The sequence below is a fragment of the Myotis daubentonii genome, chromosome 9 (assembly GCF_963259705.1).
Source record: "Myotis daubentonii chromosome 9, mMyoDau2.1, whole genome shotgun sequence".
Lineage (NCBI taxonomy): Eukaryota > Metazoa > Chordata > Mammalia > Chiroptera > Vespertilionidae > Myotis > Myotis daubentonii.
Genome location: NC_081848.1, coordinates 57927560 through 57942751, shown reverse-complemented (window position 1 = coordinate 57942751; position 15192 = coordinate 57927560). Strand labels below are relative to the sequence as shown.

Genomic DNA, 15192 nt, shown 5'->3' with positions numbered 1-15192 from the left:
TCTCAGATTCATTCTGAGCCTGGCTGGCTTATTCGCATCCAAGGGGAATGAACTGAACAACAATACATCATAGTTAACTGTGATCACAGCTCCATGGAATTTCCGACGGTGCCTGGAGTACACCGAGGTGCACTTACTGTTCCCCAATCTGTAATCAACCTTTTGTACGTTTGTTCCTAATCACAGGATATGGTTTCATCCTAATGAACTGTTTTCTTAGCGTTTTCCAGTTGGTCATTTCAGCACATCTAAATGGCCTACTCGGTAGGTTAAATTACTATGAGGGTCCCTTGGTTTTTGTTTCCCGGCAAAGCTGAGAGGGGCTTGATTTCTCCCCTTTCCCATGGCTCGATTTCCAGGACAGATCATGAAAGATGAAAGATCAAAGGCAAAGACGTACCTGTTGCAGTCAACGTGGAGGAGGAGGTGAGAGGCGCTAACTGACAGCGCGAGCTTGTGCCACTGTCCGTCTGCCATCCGGTACGGAAGGGCCTCCGTCCTGGGCTTCCCATTATGTATGTAATGATACCGGATCTCATCCCTCAGACCACTGCTCTCCAGTTCAAAATAGCTGTATGGAGAGCAACGAAAACTGGTATTATTTTCCTTCCAGACATCACAGGCAGAATCAGTCCTTGCTACTTACTAGCTTACAACCACGTTACTCAGAATCCAAAATTAGTGAAACATGACACAATGAGCTACATCCCAAAATCAATGGGACCACATGGAACCCAATTCACCTACTGTCTGAGGGGCCTTTTAGTGACACACCTTGAGCCTCTGAAATGGGCACTGATCCACTGTAATGTAACTGGCCACAAACTAATTAGCAAAGCGCTGGGCAGTGTCTCTTAAATGCCTAAAAACAGTTAGGTCCCTCTTTCTATTGTCTAAAAAAGACCACGTGGAATGGACTTATGTTATTTTTATTACTGCCATTTTTACTTTTTCAAGAATTAGAGAAAAATAGAAGTCATGTTGGGTATCAGGGATTCAAATAAACTGACAGAGTGAAGACAGTGAAGAGATTAGTAAGGCTTTTTTATCTTTTACTTCTCCCTGTACAGAAAGCTGTAAGTGACCACTATTCCTAGATATGTAGAGGAGGAAACGCTGAAGCTACTCACATATGGACCAGAATTTCAAATCATCTCATCCTGGAATAAAACATGCAATTGAGTTGTTTCTTTTCCCAGATTGTGATCATGTTTCCAGATCCATGAAAAACTCTTAGCACCACCACTGTGGTCGGTGCTTCAGTCATAAAACACAACCAGGACTTGGGGACACTCCTGAGACACACAGCAGGGCTGCCACTTTCACAGGTGGCAGACCCATCTGTCTCCTGTGTTCTCCTGAAATGTGTCATCATCACTGAGCTTAATCTCACTGTCAAGCATGGCATTGGGCCTTTAACATACACTATCTAACTTATCACTACAAAAACCTACCAGGCTGATATTATTTTTTAACCATTAAAAACTGATATTCTGGCCCTGACTGGTTTGGCTCAGTGGATAGAGCATCGGCCTGCAGACTAAAGGGTACCAGGTTCGATTCCGATCAAGGTCATGTACCATAGTTGTGGGCACATCCCCAGTGGGGGATGTATAGGAGGCAGCTGATCGATGTTTCTAACTCTCTATCCCTTTCCCTTCCTCTCTGTAAAAAATCAATAAAATATATATTTTTTTAAAAACTCAAAATATAAAACAGCAAAGTCTGTTAATACATTCATAAGACTTTAAAGGAAAATAAAACTGAGATTATAGAATTCAACAGCATACCCAAGTCAGGATTTAAACTCAGGTCTCAAGTTGACGGCCTATGTACTTTCTACCAGTTTTCTGCCCATCTCAGAGGCAGGAGAAAAAGTAGTAAGGATGGTCTCAACTGGCACTATCTCACAGCAACTCATTCATATAAACTCAAGAACTACTCGCCTAGACAGGTCACCTGGCTCAATCCCCAGACTTGGAAGGACCTACTGCTTCTCCTCTCATCCATTGAGTTGTCCTGACCCCATTAGCAAGATTGTATTTAATCTAAAACATGAAATGCACCTTCTATGAGAACCAAAATGAATATATCATGAAACTCAGCCTCTATTATTCACGACCCCCAAATCTCACATCAGAGAAAAAGGCATATTTCTTGAGCATCTTTCACAGAAATCTTCCCAAGAGAGCAGGGCAAGGGGAAGCAGAGTTAAGACCAGCCTCTGACCCAATGCATTTGCAGGAGGCAAAGAATCAGGCCCAAGGTCAGGTATACGATTGCAGCAGGTTCCTGGGCCCACATACATACTTATCTACACTAATAAAAGAGAAAAATGGTAATTGGCGTACAACGATACCCTTTTCATTGGCTAATCAGGGCTATATGCAAATTAACTGCCAACTAAGATTGACAGTTAACTGCCAACTAAGATTGGCAGTTAACTGCCAACAAGATGGCGGTTAATTTGCATATGTAGGCACAATGCAGGGAGGCGAAAGGGAAAGCAGGAAGAAGCCCCCTGCCACTGACAGTGATCGGAAACCTAGGGGGGAGCTAAGAGCTGGGGGGCAGGGCAAAGGTGGCCCTGGGGCCGCCTTTGCCCTGCCCCCCAGCCATGATCGGAGAATCAGGCGCCTTTTCCACCCTGGACAGTGATAGCAGGAAGTAGGGGTGGAGCCAGCGATGGGAGCTGGGCACGGTCGAAGCTGGCAGTCCCAGGAGCTAGGGGTCCCTTGCCTGGGCCTAAAGAGAAGCCCACGATCGCGGGGCCGCTGCAGCTGCGGGTCCCCACTGCCCGGGCCGAACGCCTAGGCCAGAGGCATCAGGCCTGGGCAAGGGGCCGATCCTGTGATTGGAGGGTGATAGGGGTCAACGCCTGAGGGCTCCCAGTATGTGAGAGGGGGCAGGCTGGGCTGAGGGACACTCCCCCCGCCCCATATTTGATAAGATTATAAAAGAAGAAGTCTCTTAACAGAGAAGATACTCATTTTAGGAGGATCCTCCAAGCAGTTAGGACATTAGAAGAATCAAACAATCAGAGAACTCAAAGATCAAGAAGACCTTATAGATTATCTGGTCATTCATTAATTTATTCAAGACATTACTAAACACACAATGAAGGACTAAAAAAAAAACCAAAATATTTAAATATAGATCCTGTTCTCAAGATGCTTTGAGACTAATAAGGAAATAAAATATTTATCTCTTCCATAAAACACTAGAAACTGGCTTAAGAAAAAGGAACCGAAGGCATTTCATGAGTGACTGTCAAGCGCCAGCAGTGGGCCAAGTGCTTTCATAAACATCTCATTTCATTTCTTCAAGGGAGATATTATTATCCCTGTATTACAGAGGAGTTCACATATGGTCAGAGATATCAAATACCTCGTGCAAGACAACACAGCTCCTAGACAGAAAATCAGCATGATTTTAAATTTGAGACCTTAACAAGAGTAACATATTGCGAGAAATCTCTGAGTTACTTTACTTCGACAAATAAGCTCTTGCTGAGGGAATGAACATGACCTTGAAATGACATCAATAAATAACAATGAAAAAATAAAATAGAAATAAATAATGATGAGAAATGCTCAGAGAGGTCACCAGATGGAATCATTTTAAAAAAAAAAAAAAAGAGGCAGATCAATCTCACCAGATTTAATCATTATCTCTGGGGTTATGGCCTCATTGAGCAAGTGCTCAATGTATTATAAACAGATCTCTCTTTTTTACATTTTTATTAAATTTATTGGGGTGACATTGGTTAAATAAAATTATATAGGTTTCAGGTGTATAATTCTATAATGCATCATCTGTATATTGCATTCATGTTCACCACCCAAAGTCAAGTCTCTTTCTGTCACCATTTATCCCCCTTTTACCCTCTTTTACCTCCTCCACCCACCTCATTTTTTTGATGCGATTGTAAATGGGTCTGTTTTCTTAGTTTCCCTTTCCAATAGTTCATTACTGGTGCATAAAATCGCAACTGATTTCTGGATATTTCTTTTGTATTGTGCTACTTTACTCAATTCAATGACCAGTTCCAGTAGTTTTCTGGTGGAATCTTTTAGGGTTCTCTCTATATAGTATCATGTCATCTGCACAAACGAATCTTTTAAAGATCACTTTAGAAAGCATCAGAGTCAGTGGTCACCTTGGGGGAATCACAAATAATCAGAAATCTTCCCTACTGTTAGGCAAATGGATACCTGTGTCTTTATGTAAGTTTCTGACAGCATCACACAAATTCAGAGTGCTGTCAAACAACTTGAATGAAAATCAGGATGATGTGTTTTGTATTTTAAAAATATGTAGCTGACTGCTGAAGGGGCCCTAGGGATGACAAAGGCACTAGGCAGCTGAGTTTTATCTTGATAAAATTGTTTCATGGGTGCCGGGAGGGGAATGAGACAATATTTCTGAGCAGTAACCCTCAGCTAACAGAGATGCGAGACTGAGTCATAAGAGCAACTTGGAGGAGATGGTCATCTGGCCTGATGGCTCTGGGCTGTAGCCTTGAGGGAAGACTCGGGATTTATAGCAAAGCTTTGTTATTCAAGGTATGGTCCACAGCTGAGCAGCATCATCACCCGTGAAAATTCAGATTCTGGGGCCCCCACCCAGACCAACTTGAATAGGGATCTGCATTTTAATAAGACCCCCAGATGATTCATGTGCACTAGAGTTTAAGAAGCACTGCAGTGAGTACACCAGGTGCATGCATGACTTCCTGGCAGCTGGTCACGATGGGGGAGCAGAAGCCTGACGCTATGAACAAGTGAGTTCCAGCCCTGTTGTGCTACCAAGGAGATGAAGGTCCTGGAAGAGACTGTAAGCAAGTGCCTACTGAGTTCTCTGACCTGCCTAGTCCTCTCTTCAGGCCTCAAGTGCTTTAGGGTCTTTGAGGGGTTGAGGGAGGGGGACAGCTGGATAAGTGATTAAATCGCCAGCCAGATTGTGTGAGCAGCATTTCTCCCCTTAGCCTTGGACCTCAGCTATGTGTAATGTTCCAGTGACCTGCTTGGGCTCCCAGAAAAGCCTGTTCATCCAGCAAATATTTGAAAACATCAATGATTTCCATTGCTAAGCTCTCTTCTTCAGACTGATCTCCCTGGCGTCTTCCTTTATATTTCTGTCTTCTACCTGGAATAAGAGGCTATCCTGAACAAGGATGCTGCCTTACCCTTTTCAGATGCTTCCCCATGCTGGTCCCATGCCTTAAACACGTCATCCAGGCATAAAGACACTTTCTCTGGGCTACACACAACTATGCCTGCATTCTAACACTACAGTGGCCTTTCCATCATCTGACCAGCAAGTGCTTTCACACAAAATGCTACTTGTATTAACATACTTAAATTTTGTTAAACCTAAGCCCTTGCTCAAGTGCTAGGCAGACCCTATCTAGAATCAACGGGATTGCCCACTACTGGGATAATGAAGAGAAAGCATAAAACAGTAGGGCATACTGTGCCCTACTTCACGTCAGGGGCTTCGTGGTCTATGTGGGGAAAGGTGATGGCACAATTTTTAAGTAAATACATAGTAGTGCAAAGAGCACTGGCCCCAGGATGCAGAGACTCAATTTCAACCTTAAACCTGTTACAGACATCCATGAAATCTTTGGCAAATATGCCCGTGCCTCTCTGTGCCTCAGTTTCTCCTGTCCAATAAAGTGAGTAGCTCTGATCTCCTGGAAAGGGCCTTAGAATCTAAGGCAGGAAAAAGGGCAGGGCAGGAAGAAGCTTCACTCTCATTGGTTCTATAAGTTGGAGTTTCCCATAAGATCTCACTTGTATAAAAGAGACACCCCTCTCCCCCTTTACAGAAATAGTCTGAAAAAAAGGAACTCAATAAGCTTCAAGGCCCAGCTCAGGCCTAAATTCCTACACTACTTTGCAAAGTGATAAACTCTATAAGAAACCAAATAATTGATTGGTCAGTTAGTTTCACGCTATCTTTGACTCTTCTGACAGTGCTCAGGTTCCAGGCTCGTTAGCAGCCTGGTGATGAGAGGACAGCAGATGGCAGATGTAGCTGACATAGATAACATTCAGCCCCCCTGCCCCGCCCCTGCTCCCAGGGCACACATGAGACCATAGCTTCCAGGCCCCTTGACTCTGAGAGGGACCTCACAACTAGTGATGACCAACAAAACATGAGCAGAGGCGCTGTGTGTGGCCAAGGCTAGGGAGCTAAGAGGCTGTGCCTTACCCAGTCAGTTGCAAAGGGTTGAATAGAGGATTCTGAAGCCTTAGTGAGTGGTGGTGTCATTAAATGGAATAAATCTGGGTCCTTAATTAACTGTCTGAAGCAGAAACACCATTCCTAACACTGAATAAGAACTAAACTAAAATAAAGTGTTAACGATAATAATCCATAGAGATTTAGTGGTTCGTAGATTTAGAGGTTATTAGATAGACAACCTTAACTCATTAAAGAGAGATACAGGAACATGAAACTGAGGAAAGGCAACAACTGAGAAGTAACCATGGACACGAAGCTATTGCTAGACTATAAATAGAAAGAAATTGCAGACAGCATGAATACAGTCATCTCCTATCCTGTGTAACACAGATAATCTTCATTGTGTGGACTAAATACTCTGTTTGGCGAATGGTATTTTTTAAAAAATACCCACAACATCATCTCCCACCTCACATAGTCTTCTGCAATGTACGCTTGACATTCTTCCAACTGAAAGGTGGAATCTATGCCCCACACCTTGAATTTAGGTGGTCTTGTCAGTGCTTTAAGAACAAACATCATGCTTGGTGACTACCAAGGCTAAGCCATAAAGCATGATGCATTTTCTATCTTGTTTGCCAGAACAGTTGAGCCTGTAGCCCAGAGTCACTGTAAAAAGTGTGACTACCCTGAGGCCACCATGCTGTAAGGAAGCCCAAACCAGACTGGGGAGGCTGTCTATAGGTGCCCTGGTTGACAGCCAACTGGTATCCCAGCCAACCACCAGTATAAACCAGACCTATGAGTAAATACGCCTCCAGATGGTTTTCCCAGCTGAAAGCACACACTGTGGAATATAGACAAGCCGTCCTTCTGGACTCTGTCCAAATTCCTGACCCACAGAATCTGTGCACATAATAAGTTTGGGGATGGCTTATTACATGTCAATAGAAATTGGAACACTATAAGTTCACATATACATGTTTTTAGCCTTGAAAAATTGAAACTATAGTTTAGATATATCCCTACTAAATGCCTGGGGTCATTGGCCAATGATCAAATTGCAAAGTGCCAATTTTCTGCTTATAGCTCCACGGACTTATAACTATGTCTTTTCTCCTAACATCAGAAATGAAATTCTGCCCAAATAATGCAACTTAAACATCAATAAATCATATCTTTTAAAATGCATGGATTTCTGTAGCTATTTAAAGAAATAAATATCAAAGGAATACACTGGTAATCTTTCTAACTAATCCATCATTTCTCTTGTGTCAAGTCCCAACATTTTGGCCTCAAACTTCATGGAAGTGACCATTTCAACAGTCCTTCTATACATAAGATTATCTTCTTTGGTTTCTAGCGCTAAGTTCTCTTCCAGTCTACAGCGTTATCTCAGTTAAAGAGATGTCCTAATTTACTGGACAGACTTCCCTTTATTCCCCAAATCTTTTTCCTTCATTCGGAGCTATATGTTGTAGCATAAAGAATAATCTAGAAAAATTGTGCCTGGTGTACAAGAGGTTTCAAGCCCTGCCTCAGCCACTTAATCCCTGTGTGGATGGAAATAAGACACATCATTTCCCTATGCCTTCATTCTCCATCTAGTAGAAAATCATATCTACTTCATAGGTTTCTTTTGAGGAAAGAAATGACCTAACATTGGTGATTATTGGTGATTATAACGCTGGTGATTATGATTACCCTTCCTTCTTCTTTCTGCATCCCTGGAAAGGAACAGCCTCTCAGAGTTGTGATGCTGCCTTTGCTCACAGAAAGGTGTTTCTCTGTCTTCCCCTTTCCCTTGTTTAGACTTTCCCAGGTGATTTTATTTCTAGTTGTGAACTTCCGTATCCGTTCTCTACTCAATCCTCTTAGCAAACATCTGACTAGAGATCAATGGTGACAGAAATTACAAACTGCCTCTGTTGTTGAAAATAAAACATTCACTGCTAAATGAAATGTAAAAATAAGTTTCTTTACACCTATTCAAAACAGTTCCACTGAAGCCTTAAAAAGCATGAGAGCAGCCATGCTGTCCTTACCAAAGTAAAGGCTGGCGGCTAACTTTCCCAAATGTTGACAGCCCAGAGAAAGAGCATGGGACTTCGCAAAGTTAAGATAGAAAACAATTTTTAATTGGGGGAAGAAATTTAAAATAAAAGCAACCAACAATGAGCTAGTTTACTAGAACAAATGAGAGAATGGATCATTTGTTTTTTACTGTGAAAGCCTGCAAATACAGTTGAATATAAATATTCATTAAGCAAACAAGTAGAGAAGATGGAGCTTAGCATCACAAAGCTAGCTGCATCTTACCTTATGACTAAGGCAGAGCCTCAGATCTCCAGAAACTCAAAATTAAAATGTTTCTAAATATCAAGATTTAAGAAATAGGAACCAAGATAAAAATTATAGCTGTAGTTGTAGTTATGGCCACACACTTATCGCACTTTCTACATTTCTTCCTAAGTTTTCGTACAGACTTCAAAAGAATATTATTGTTCCCAATCAAGAAATATAAAATCTTCAGTTTTCTTCACATTATTAAAAATGTTTTTATTAATGGTCCAAAACTAAATTAATGTTTTAAGATACTCAGTGAAATATTTTTTCTCCCATCCTATATTCCATCTTCCCAGAACCCAATGTCCCTCACAAGCAACCACTGTTATTAGTTTGGTAGGTAATCCTTGCAAAGTTTTGTTAATAAATTTTTAAAAATAGCTTTAGATTGCCAGAAAAATTGCAAAGTAGTACAGAGAGTTCTCATATATGCCAGTTTCCCCTATTATTAACATCTCACATTCATATGGTACAATTATCGCAATTAATGAACCAATACTGATACATTAGAATTAACTAAAGTCAATACTTTAATCAGATTATCTCTGTTTTTACCTAGTATCAGATTTTTCCCACAATTCCACCCAGGATACTACATTAGATTCAGTTATAAAATCTTAGACTCCTTGTAGCTGTGATAGTTTAGACTTGACTTATTTTTTTATGACCTTGAGGATTTTGAGAATTACAGATGAGGAATTTTGTAGAATTTCCCCCAACTGAGATTTGTCTTTTTCTCATGCTTAGACTCAGGTTGTGAGTGTTTGGAAGAAAGGCCACAGAGGTAAAGTGTAATCTCATCACATTAAATCAAGGATACATGCTATCAACATGAATCATCAGTGTTGACGTTAATCTTTGTGTTAACCTACCTGGCTGAGATAGCATCTGTCAGGTTTTCTACTGTAAAGGTACCCCTCCCCCTCTTTCCTTTCCCTACTGTCCTCTTAGGAGGGAAACCCCTACATGCATTTAGGATTCATTCATGTCTCCTTTTTAATCACTGAATAGTATGCCATTCTATAGCTGTACCATTATTTGTTTACCCATTGACCTGTTGAAGAACATTTTGCTTGCTTCCTGTTTTGGGGTGATTGTGTATAAAAATGCTTCATGATATTTGAATGCAGGTTTGTACAAAAATACATTTTCAAATAAATTAGGTGAATTTCTAGTAGTGTGATTACTGAATTGTATAGTAAGACTACGGTTAGCTTTGAAAAAAATTGTCAAACTGTCTTCCAAAGTGGCTGGACTACATTACATTCCCAACAACAATAAATGAGATTTGCCGTACATACTCAACAGCAATTGATGTTGTCAGTTTTATTTTGTTTGTTTTAGCAATTCAAATCATTTAATCTAAGTGTGTAATGGTATCTCATGTTTAATTTGCATTTCCTTAATGATAAATAATGAGCATCTTTTTATAAGTTTGTCAGTTAAATATCTTCTTTGGTGAACTGTCTCTTCAAATCTTTTACCCATTTTTTTAAATGGGTTGTTTGTTTACTCACTATTGAGTTTTAAGAGTTTTTGTATATTTTTGGATATAAATCCCTTACCAGATGTGTGTTTTACAAAAATTTCTCCCAATCTGTGACTTGTTTTTTCATTCTCTTAATGTCTTTTGCAGAGCAGGTTTTAGTTTTAGTAAAATTCAACTTATCAACTTTTCCTTTCATAAATTATACTCCTGGTGTTGTATATAAAACTTATCGTTGAACCTAAGGTCATATAGATTTTCTCCTATGTTTTCTTCTAGAAGTTTTATAGTTTTGCATTTTACATTCAGGTTTATGATTCATTTTGAGTTAATTTTTGTGCAAAGTATAAGGTCTTTGTCAAAGTTCATTTTTTTTTACATAAAGATGTCTAATTGTTTCAGCATAATTTGATAGACTATCCTTTCTTCCAGAGGTTCTAATGCTATAAAGGCAAATATGAATATATTCTCCCCCCACATCTTTCTAACACAGATGGCTGCATAGTAGCCTATCTGTTCTACACCTTAATCTTTTCACTTACTGTAACAAGAGATCCTTCTACACACAGCTTCCTCTTTATCCTTATCGTTTTTGATATTATTTAATATGTACACTCTCACTCAAACTTAAAATCACTTGCTTCTTTATAGCACAAATCCGGATTATAACTACTAAAAGGCCCATTTTCTCAAGGCTAAGCTAGGCTTACATACTGTGAAAGCAAGATTGAAAATCACATACAAGGGGCGGTACTAAGTGTGGAGATAAGTAAGGATCAAGTGTTGAGTAGTGAAAGACCTTTGGTATACTTGCCTTCCTTCAGGGAATTTATATACCACTTGATGAGGTAAAACAAAAATGACAGAAAAACAGACAACAATACAAGCCTGACTTTTAAAGAAAGGACGTGGGCAGGAGATCCATTCTTGAGTTGCAATTCAGAAAAGCTTCCAAAAGGAGGTAGATAAAAAGAACTACTTAGATGAAGAGAGAGGGATAGGAACGTGCTTCAAGGAGGGGGAAATGGAAGTAAGGACGTGGAAGCAGAAATGTGTCTGGTGTTCTCAGGAAACAGAAAAAGCACATGCATGAAATGGCATTTGTACAGAGCAGAGAGCAGAGGAGTTGGGAAACAGCCAAAGGGCCACATGTCAGAGAACCAATCTCTGACATATGGCCCTTATCTTGTAGCCTAGTATTTCTCAAACTGCTTTCTCCTATGACAAAGAGACAGGCATGTTCACAGGCGTGAAATACTCCCAAAAGTGTCAAAATTTTTGATATGTTACCTCTAACTCTGGTCCTTTCTCCCTCCTCTCAGCAAGCACATCAAATCAGTACTCTAATGTACCCTGACTCCACTCTGTTAGATATATCTCCAGTCTAGACCTGTCTTCTAAGCTGTATACTTGTATAGCCAACTGTCTACTCAACATCTCCACATGGATCCTTCACACTCAGTAAGCTCAAGACATAACTCCTGATCTTTCATCCAAAACCTGGTCCTCATCTATTATATCCTTATCCAAATTAAAGCTAGAAACCTAAGTATTGCCTTTGTCACTTTTCTCTCCCATGACAGATGTGCAGCCCATCAGCAAGTCCTATTGCTTCTGCTCCTAGGTTATCTGTATCCATTTACTCCTCACCTCCTCCACTGCTACCACCCTTATCTAAACCGCCATCCTCTTTTACTAGCAATTGCATAGTCTCCAAACTGATCTACTTGAATCCACTCTGGTCCCCTCCAATCCATTATATAGCCAAAGTTAACTTTTTAAAACAAAAGCCTAACCATGTCATCAATCCGTTTCAACCACCTCCCACCCTCAAGTTTGTAATCCAACAATGACTTCTCATTGCTAATTGAGCTTATGACTAGTATTCTTAAACCACATGCTCTGGTCCCGCCAATCTTTGCAGCTCCAGTTTATGCACTCTCCACTTTGCTCTCTGCACATCAACCTTCAGTCAAATCTTCAAACATGCCACACTCCCTCCCACCACAATGTACTTGCACATTCCACCCCTACTGTCTGGAACACTCTTACTCCCACTCTTTATCTAGTTAACTTCTACTCATCCTTCATTCACCTTTGGTGTCACCTCCCAGGAAGACTTCACTGATATGAATGCCCCTCCACCACCCAGGATTTTTTAATGGGTTGATGTTCCTTTCCTTCCAAGTACTTATCTCTGCTCCTACTTATACAGAAGATCTGTCTCTCCCACTGATTGCAAGTTCTATGAATATACAGACCATGTATGGTTTTGCTCATCATTGTATCTCAGGGCCTAGAAGATAGTAGAAACTCAATTATTATTTATGGAATAAATGACTATATTATTAAATCTGATTTTTATTAATAGTAATAAATTATAAATGGCACATCTTCAGCTGGTTATGATATATCAAACTGCTTTGACATTGAAGTTGAGAATCACTCTTGTAGAAGAAAGTTCCTTATCAAGGAGGTAATTTAGTAAAGACACCATTTAAATAATATACTATTCATAAAAATTACTAACATTTATCAAGTTCTCACCATATGCCAGCCTAATAAATGCTTCATGTAAAATGTTTCAGTGAATTCTTGAAAATACCCTATGAATGGGAACTAGCATTATCTTCATTTAACAAGTGAAGAAACCAAGTCACATGGGTCAAATGATTTGACTAAAGACAAAGCTAGGACAGAGATGCCTGGGCCAAACATGAAAGACCATGAGAATCAACACAGACTTACCTGTACATAACTGAAACTAACCCCCAAACTGAAGAGTCACTGGGAAGGCTCTTAGCAAGTTGCACTGCGAGGAGCCAGCCACTCTGAGCTGGAAATAGTGGCACAGAACAGACCCCATAGAGAAGCCTCCTCTGTCCATGGTGCTGATGGTTCCTCAATACTGGAGGCTGAGTGTGAGCGCCCTAGGAAACAGTCTGTCTAGTGAACCCTGGCTGCTGTTGGGAAGACTTGAGCTCTCACTGAAATATATAGTGAGGTATAGTGTATGGAAAGTACATAGCATAACTGGATTGCTGTAAGAACTCAATAAATTTCAACTATTAATCTTATCATTATTCAAATGTTTCTTTGACAAGGAACTTTATTTTCTACAATAATTCTCAACTTAAATGTCATACTAATTTATGTGTCGCAATAAGCTGTGAGGTGTGTCATATATAATATATTACTGTTAATAAAAACCAGAGGTTCATTAACTTATTCTTTCATTTACTCCAAAAATAAATATTAAATCTCTATTATATGCTGGGCCCTATGCTAAGCTCTGAAATTGCAATCATAAGCAAAAACAGACATGGCCCATGCATTCATAGAGCATGCTATCAGTAGAGAGACAAGCATTAACAATATAATCACTCTACTAAATGTAAAGTTGGAAATAGAGAAGTACTGTGAAGGAAAGTTACATGGTTCTATGACAAAGGCAGACCAGCTTAAGTCACCCTGAAATAAGGCAACCTGGTGATAAACACCAAGTAAATATGAGCATTATAAAGTATCTCTCATGAGTGTGTAGGGTTGCTAAGAAGAACTTCACTTAGGGAAGAGCCTAGAAGATGGGCCCAGGTGGGTTTAAGAGGTAACATCTGTTCATAGCAAGACATCCAGCGGGGATGGGCTACATGTTAACTCTCTCAGTGGGTCATTATGAAGACAAGTGTAGCAAGTTCCCACCTAGCCCACCAGCCATTATGAAGCTTCCTGATTTGCCATTACCCATGCTAGTAGAAATGACTGAACATTTCCATGGTGAGGTTATTGCCACTACCTATTCTGAATTCCCTGTCCCCTCCTCAAAAGTGGATACCCACATAGGTGTATTTGTCTAAGATCAATTTACCTAGGGCTAACGTATGTAAGTGAAAATTTACTAAAGCAGCTTTATCTAAAACCAAATTTGATTAAAACCACTTGGCCTTCCTATCACATGTGAACTGTTACAAATTTTACAAACATGAATTTTATGTAAGCACTAGAGACCTGGTGCATGAATTCGTGCATGGGTGAGGTCCCGAGGGGGGTGGGGGCCAGGACACAATTGGCCCTTCGGGTGGGCGGTGGGATGCCCTTGCCAGCCCAGGATCCAGAACCATCCTGCTGATGTTTGCACTGGTTGTCGGGAGCCACCTGGCAGCTACTTTTATATCCTTTCTTCTTTGCAGAGCATCTAGGGAGGGGAAGTGGCCACGGTGCCCAAGGCCAACTTTCAGGAGGCCAGAGGTGCTGTCAGGGTTGTGCCAGTGGCACTGGTCCGTTGGTGCCTGGCCTGTTCTCCAGAGATTGGACCTGCAGGACTACTGAGGGAGTGAGTGGCTGCCACCGAGCTGGTGGGCCGCCAGGATTGGTTGGTTAGCTGAGTGGCACTCCTGCTGTGGGAGCGCACTGACCACCAGGGGGCAGCTCCTGCATTGAGCATCTGCCCCCTGGTGGTCATATGCATCATAGCAACTGGTTGACCGGTGGTTCTGGTCGTTTGGTCATAACAGTCGCTTAGGCTTTTATATAGAGAGACTACATTAGGGAAAATTATCTTTAAGTAATCTGTCTGTTAGGTAAACTGGTTTTACAGTAATTCATTTTGGGCAAACATGGATCATCTAAGCCTAATCTCGGACAGTTCATAAGGCAGATGAGGGGCTTCAGGGCTGCCTCTTGCATTTGATAAATCTTTAGGAAGCTAGTGTAGCCAGAGTTCCCTCACCTTCCACAAACACTAGTAGACTTTAAAATTCATCCATTCTCACCGCACTGCCCACGCTCCTGTTATGTTCGCCATCTCTATCATGCTCACTATGCGCTGAGGATGCTTCCTGCCATCACCATCCTCAAGTTGCCTTCATCCCAATCCCTGGCCAGCTCAGATCACCCAGGCATCTGAGAGGTGGCGCCACAAAGTATTTTAAGGCCTGGCCAGGTGGCTCAGTTGTTTGAAGTATTGTCCTCATACACCAAGAGTTTGAGGGTTTGAATCCTGATCAGGACATATACCTAGGTTGTAGGTCTGATCCCCAGTCAGGGAGTGTATGGGAGGCAACCAGTTAATGTTTCTCACACACCTCTCTCTCTTTCTCCCTCTCTCTCTCTCTCTCTCGCTCTCTCTCTCTCTCTCCCTCTCTCTCTCTCTCTAAAATCAATAAAAA

The 15192-nt window shown here is 41.0% G+C and overlaps 1 protein-coding gene across 2 annotated transcripts in view; it reads right to left on the bottom strand.

The window, feature by feature from the left end:
- The window catches only part of NELL1 (neural EGFL like 1), a 705206-nt gene that overhangs the window by 609018 nt on the left and 80996 nt on the right, over window positions 1–15192 (bottom strand). For both annotated transcript variants that reach the window (XM_059709145.1, XM_059709146.1), the window contains exon 4: window positions 401–571. In XM_059709145.1, the coding sequence (XP_059565128.1) occupies window positions 401–571 (171 nt within the window). The remainder of the gene's footprint in view (window positions 1–400; window positions 572–15192) is intronic.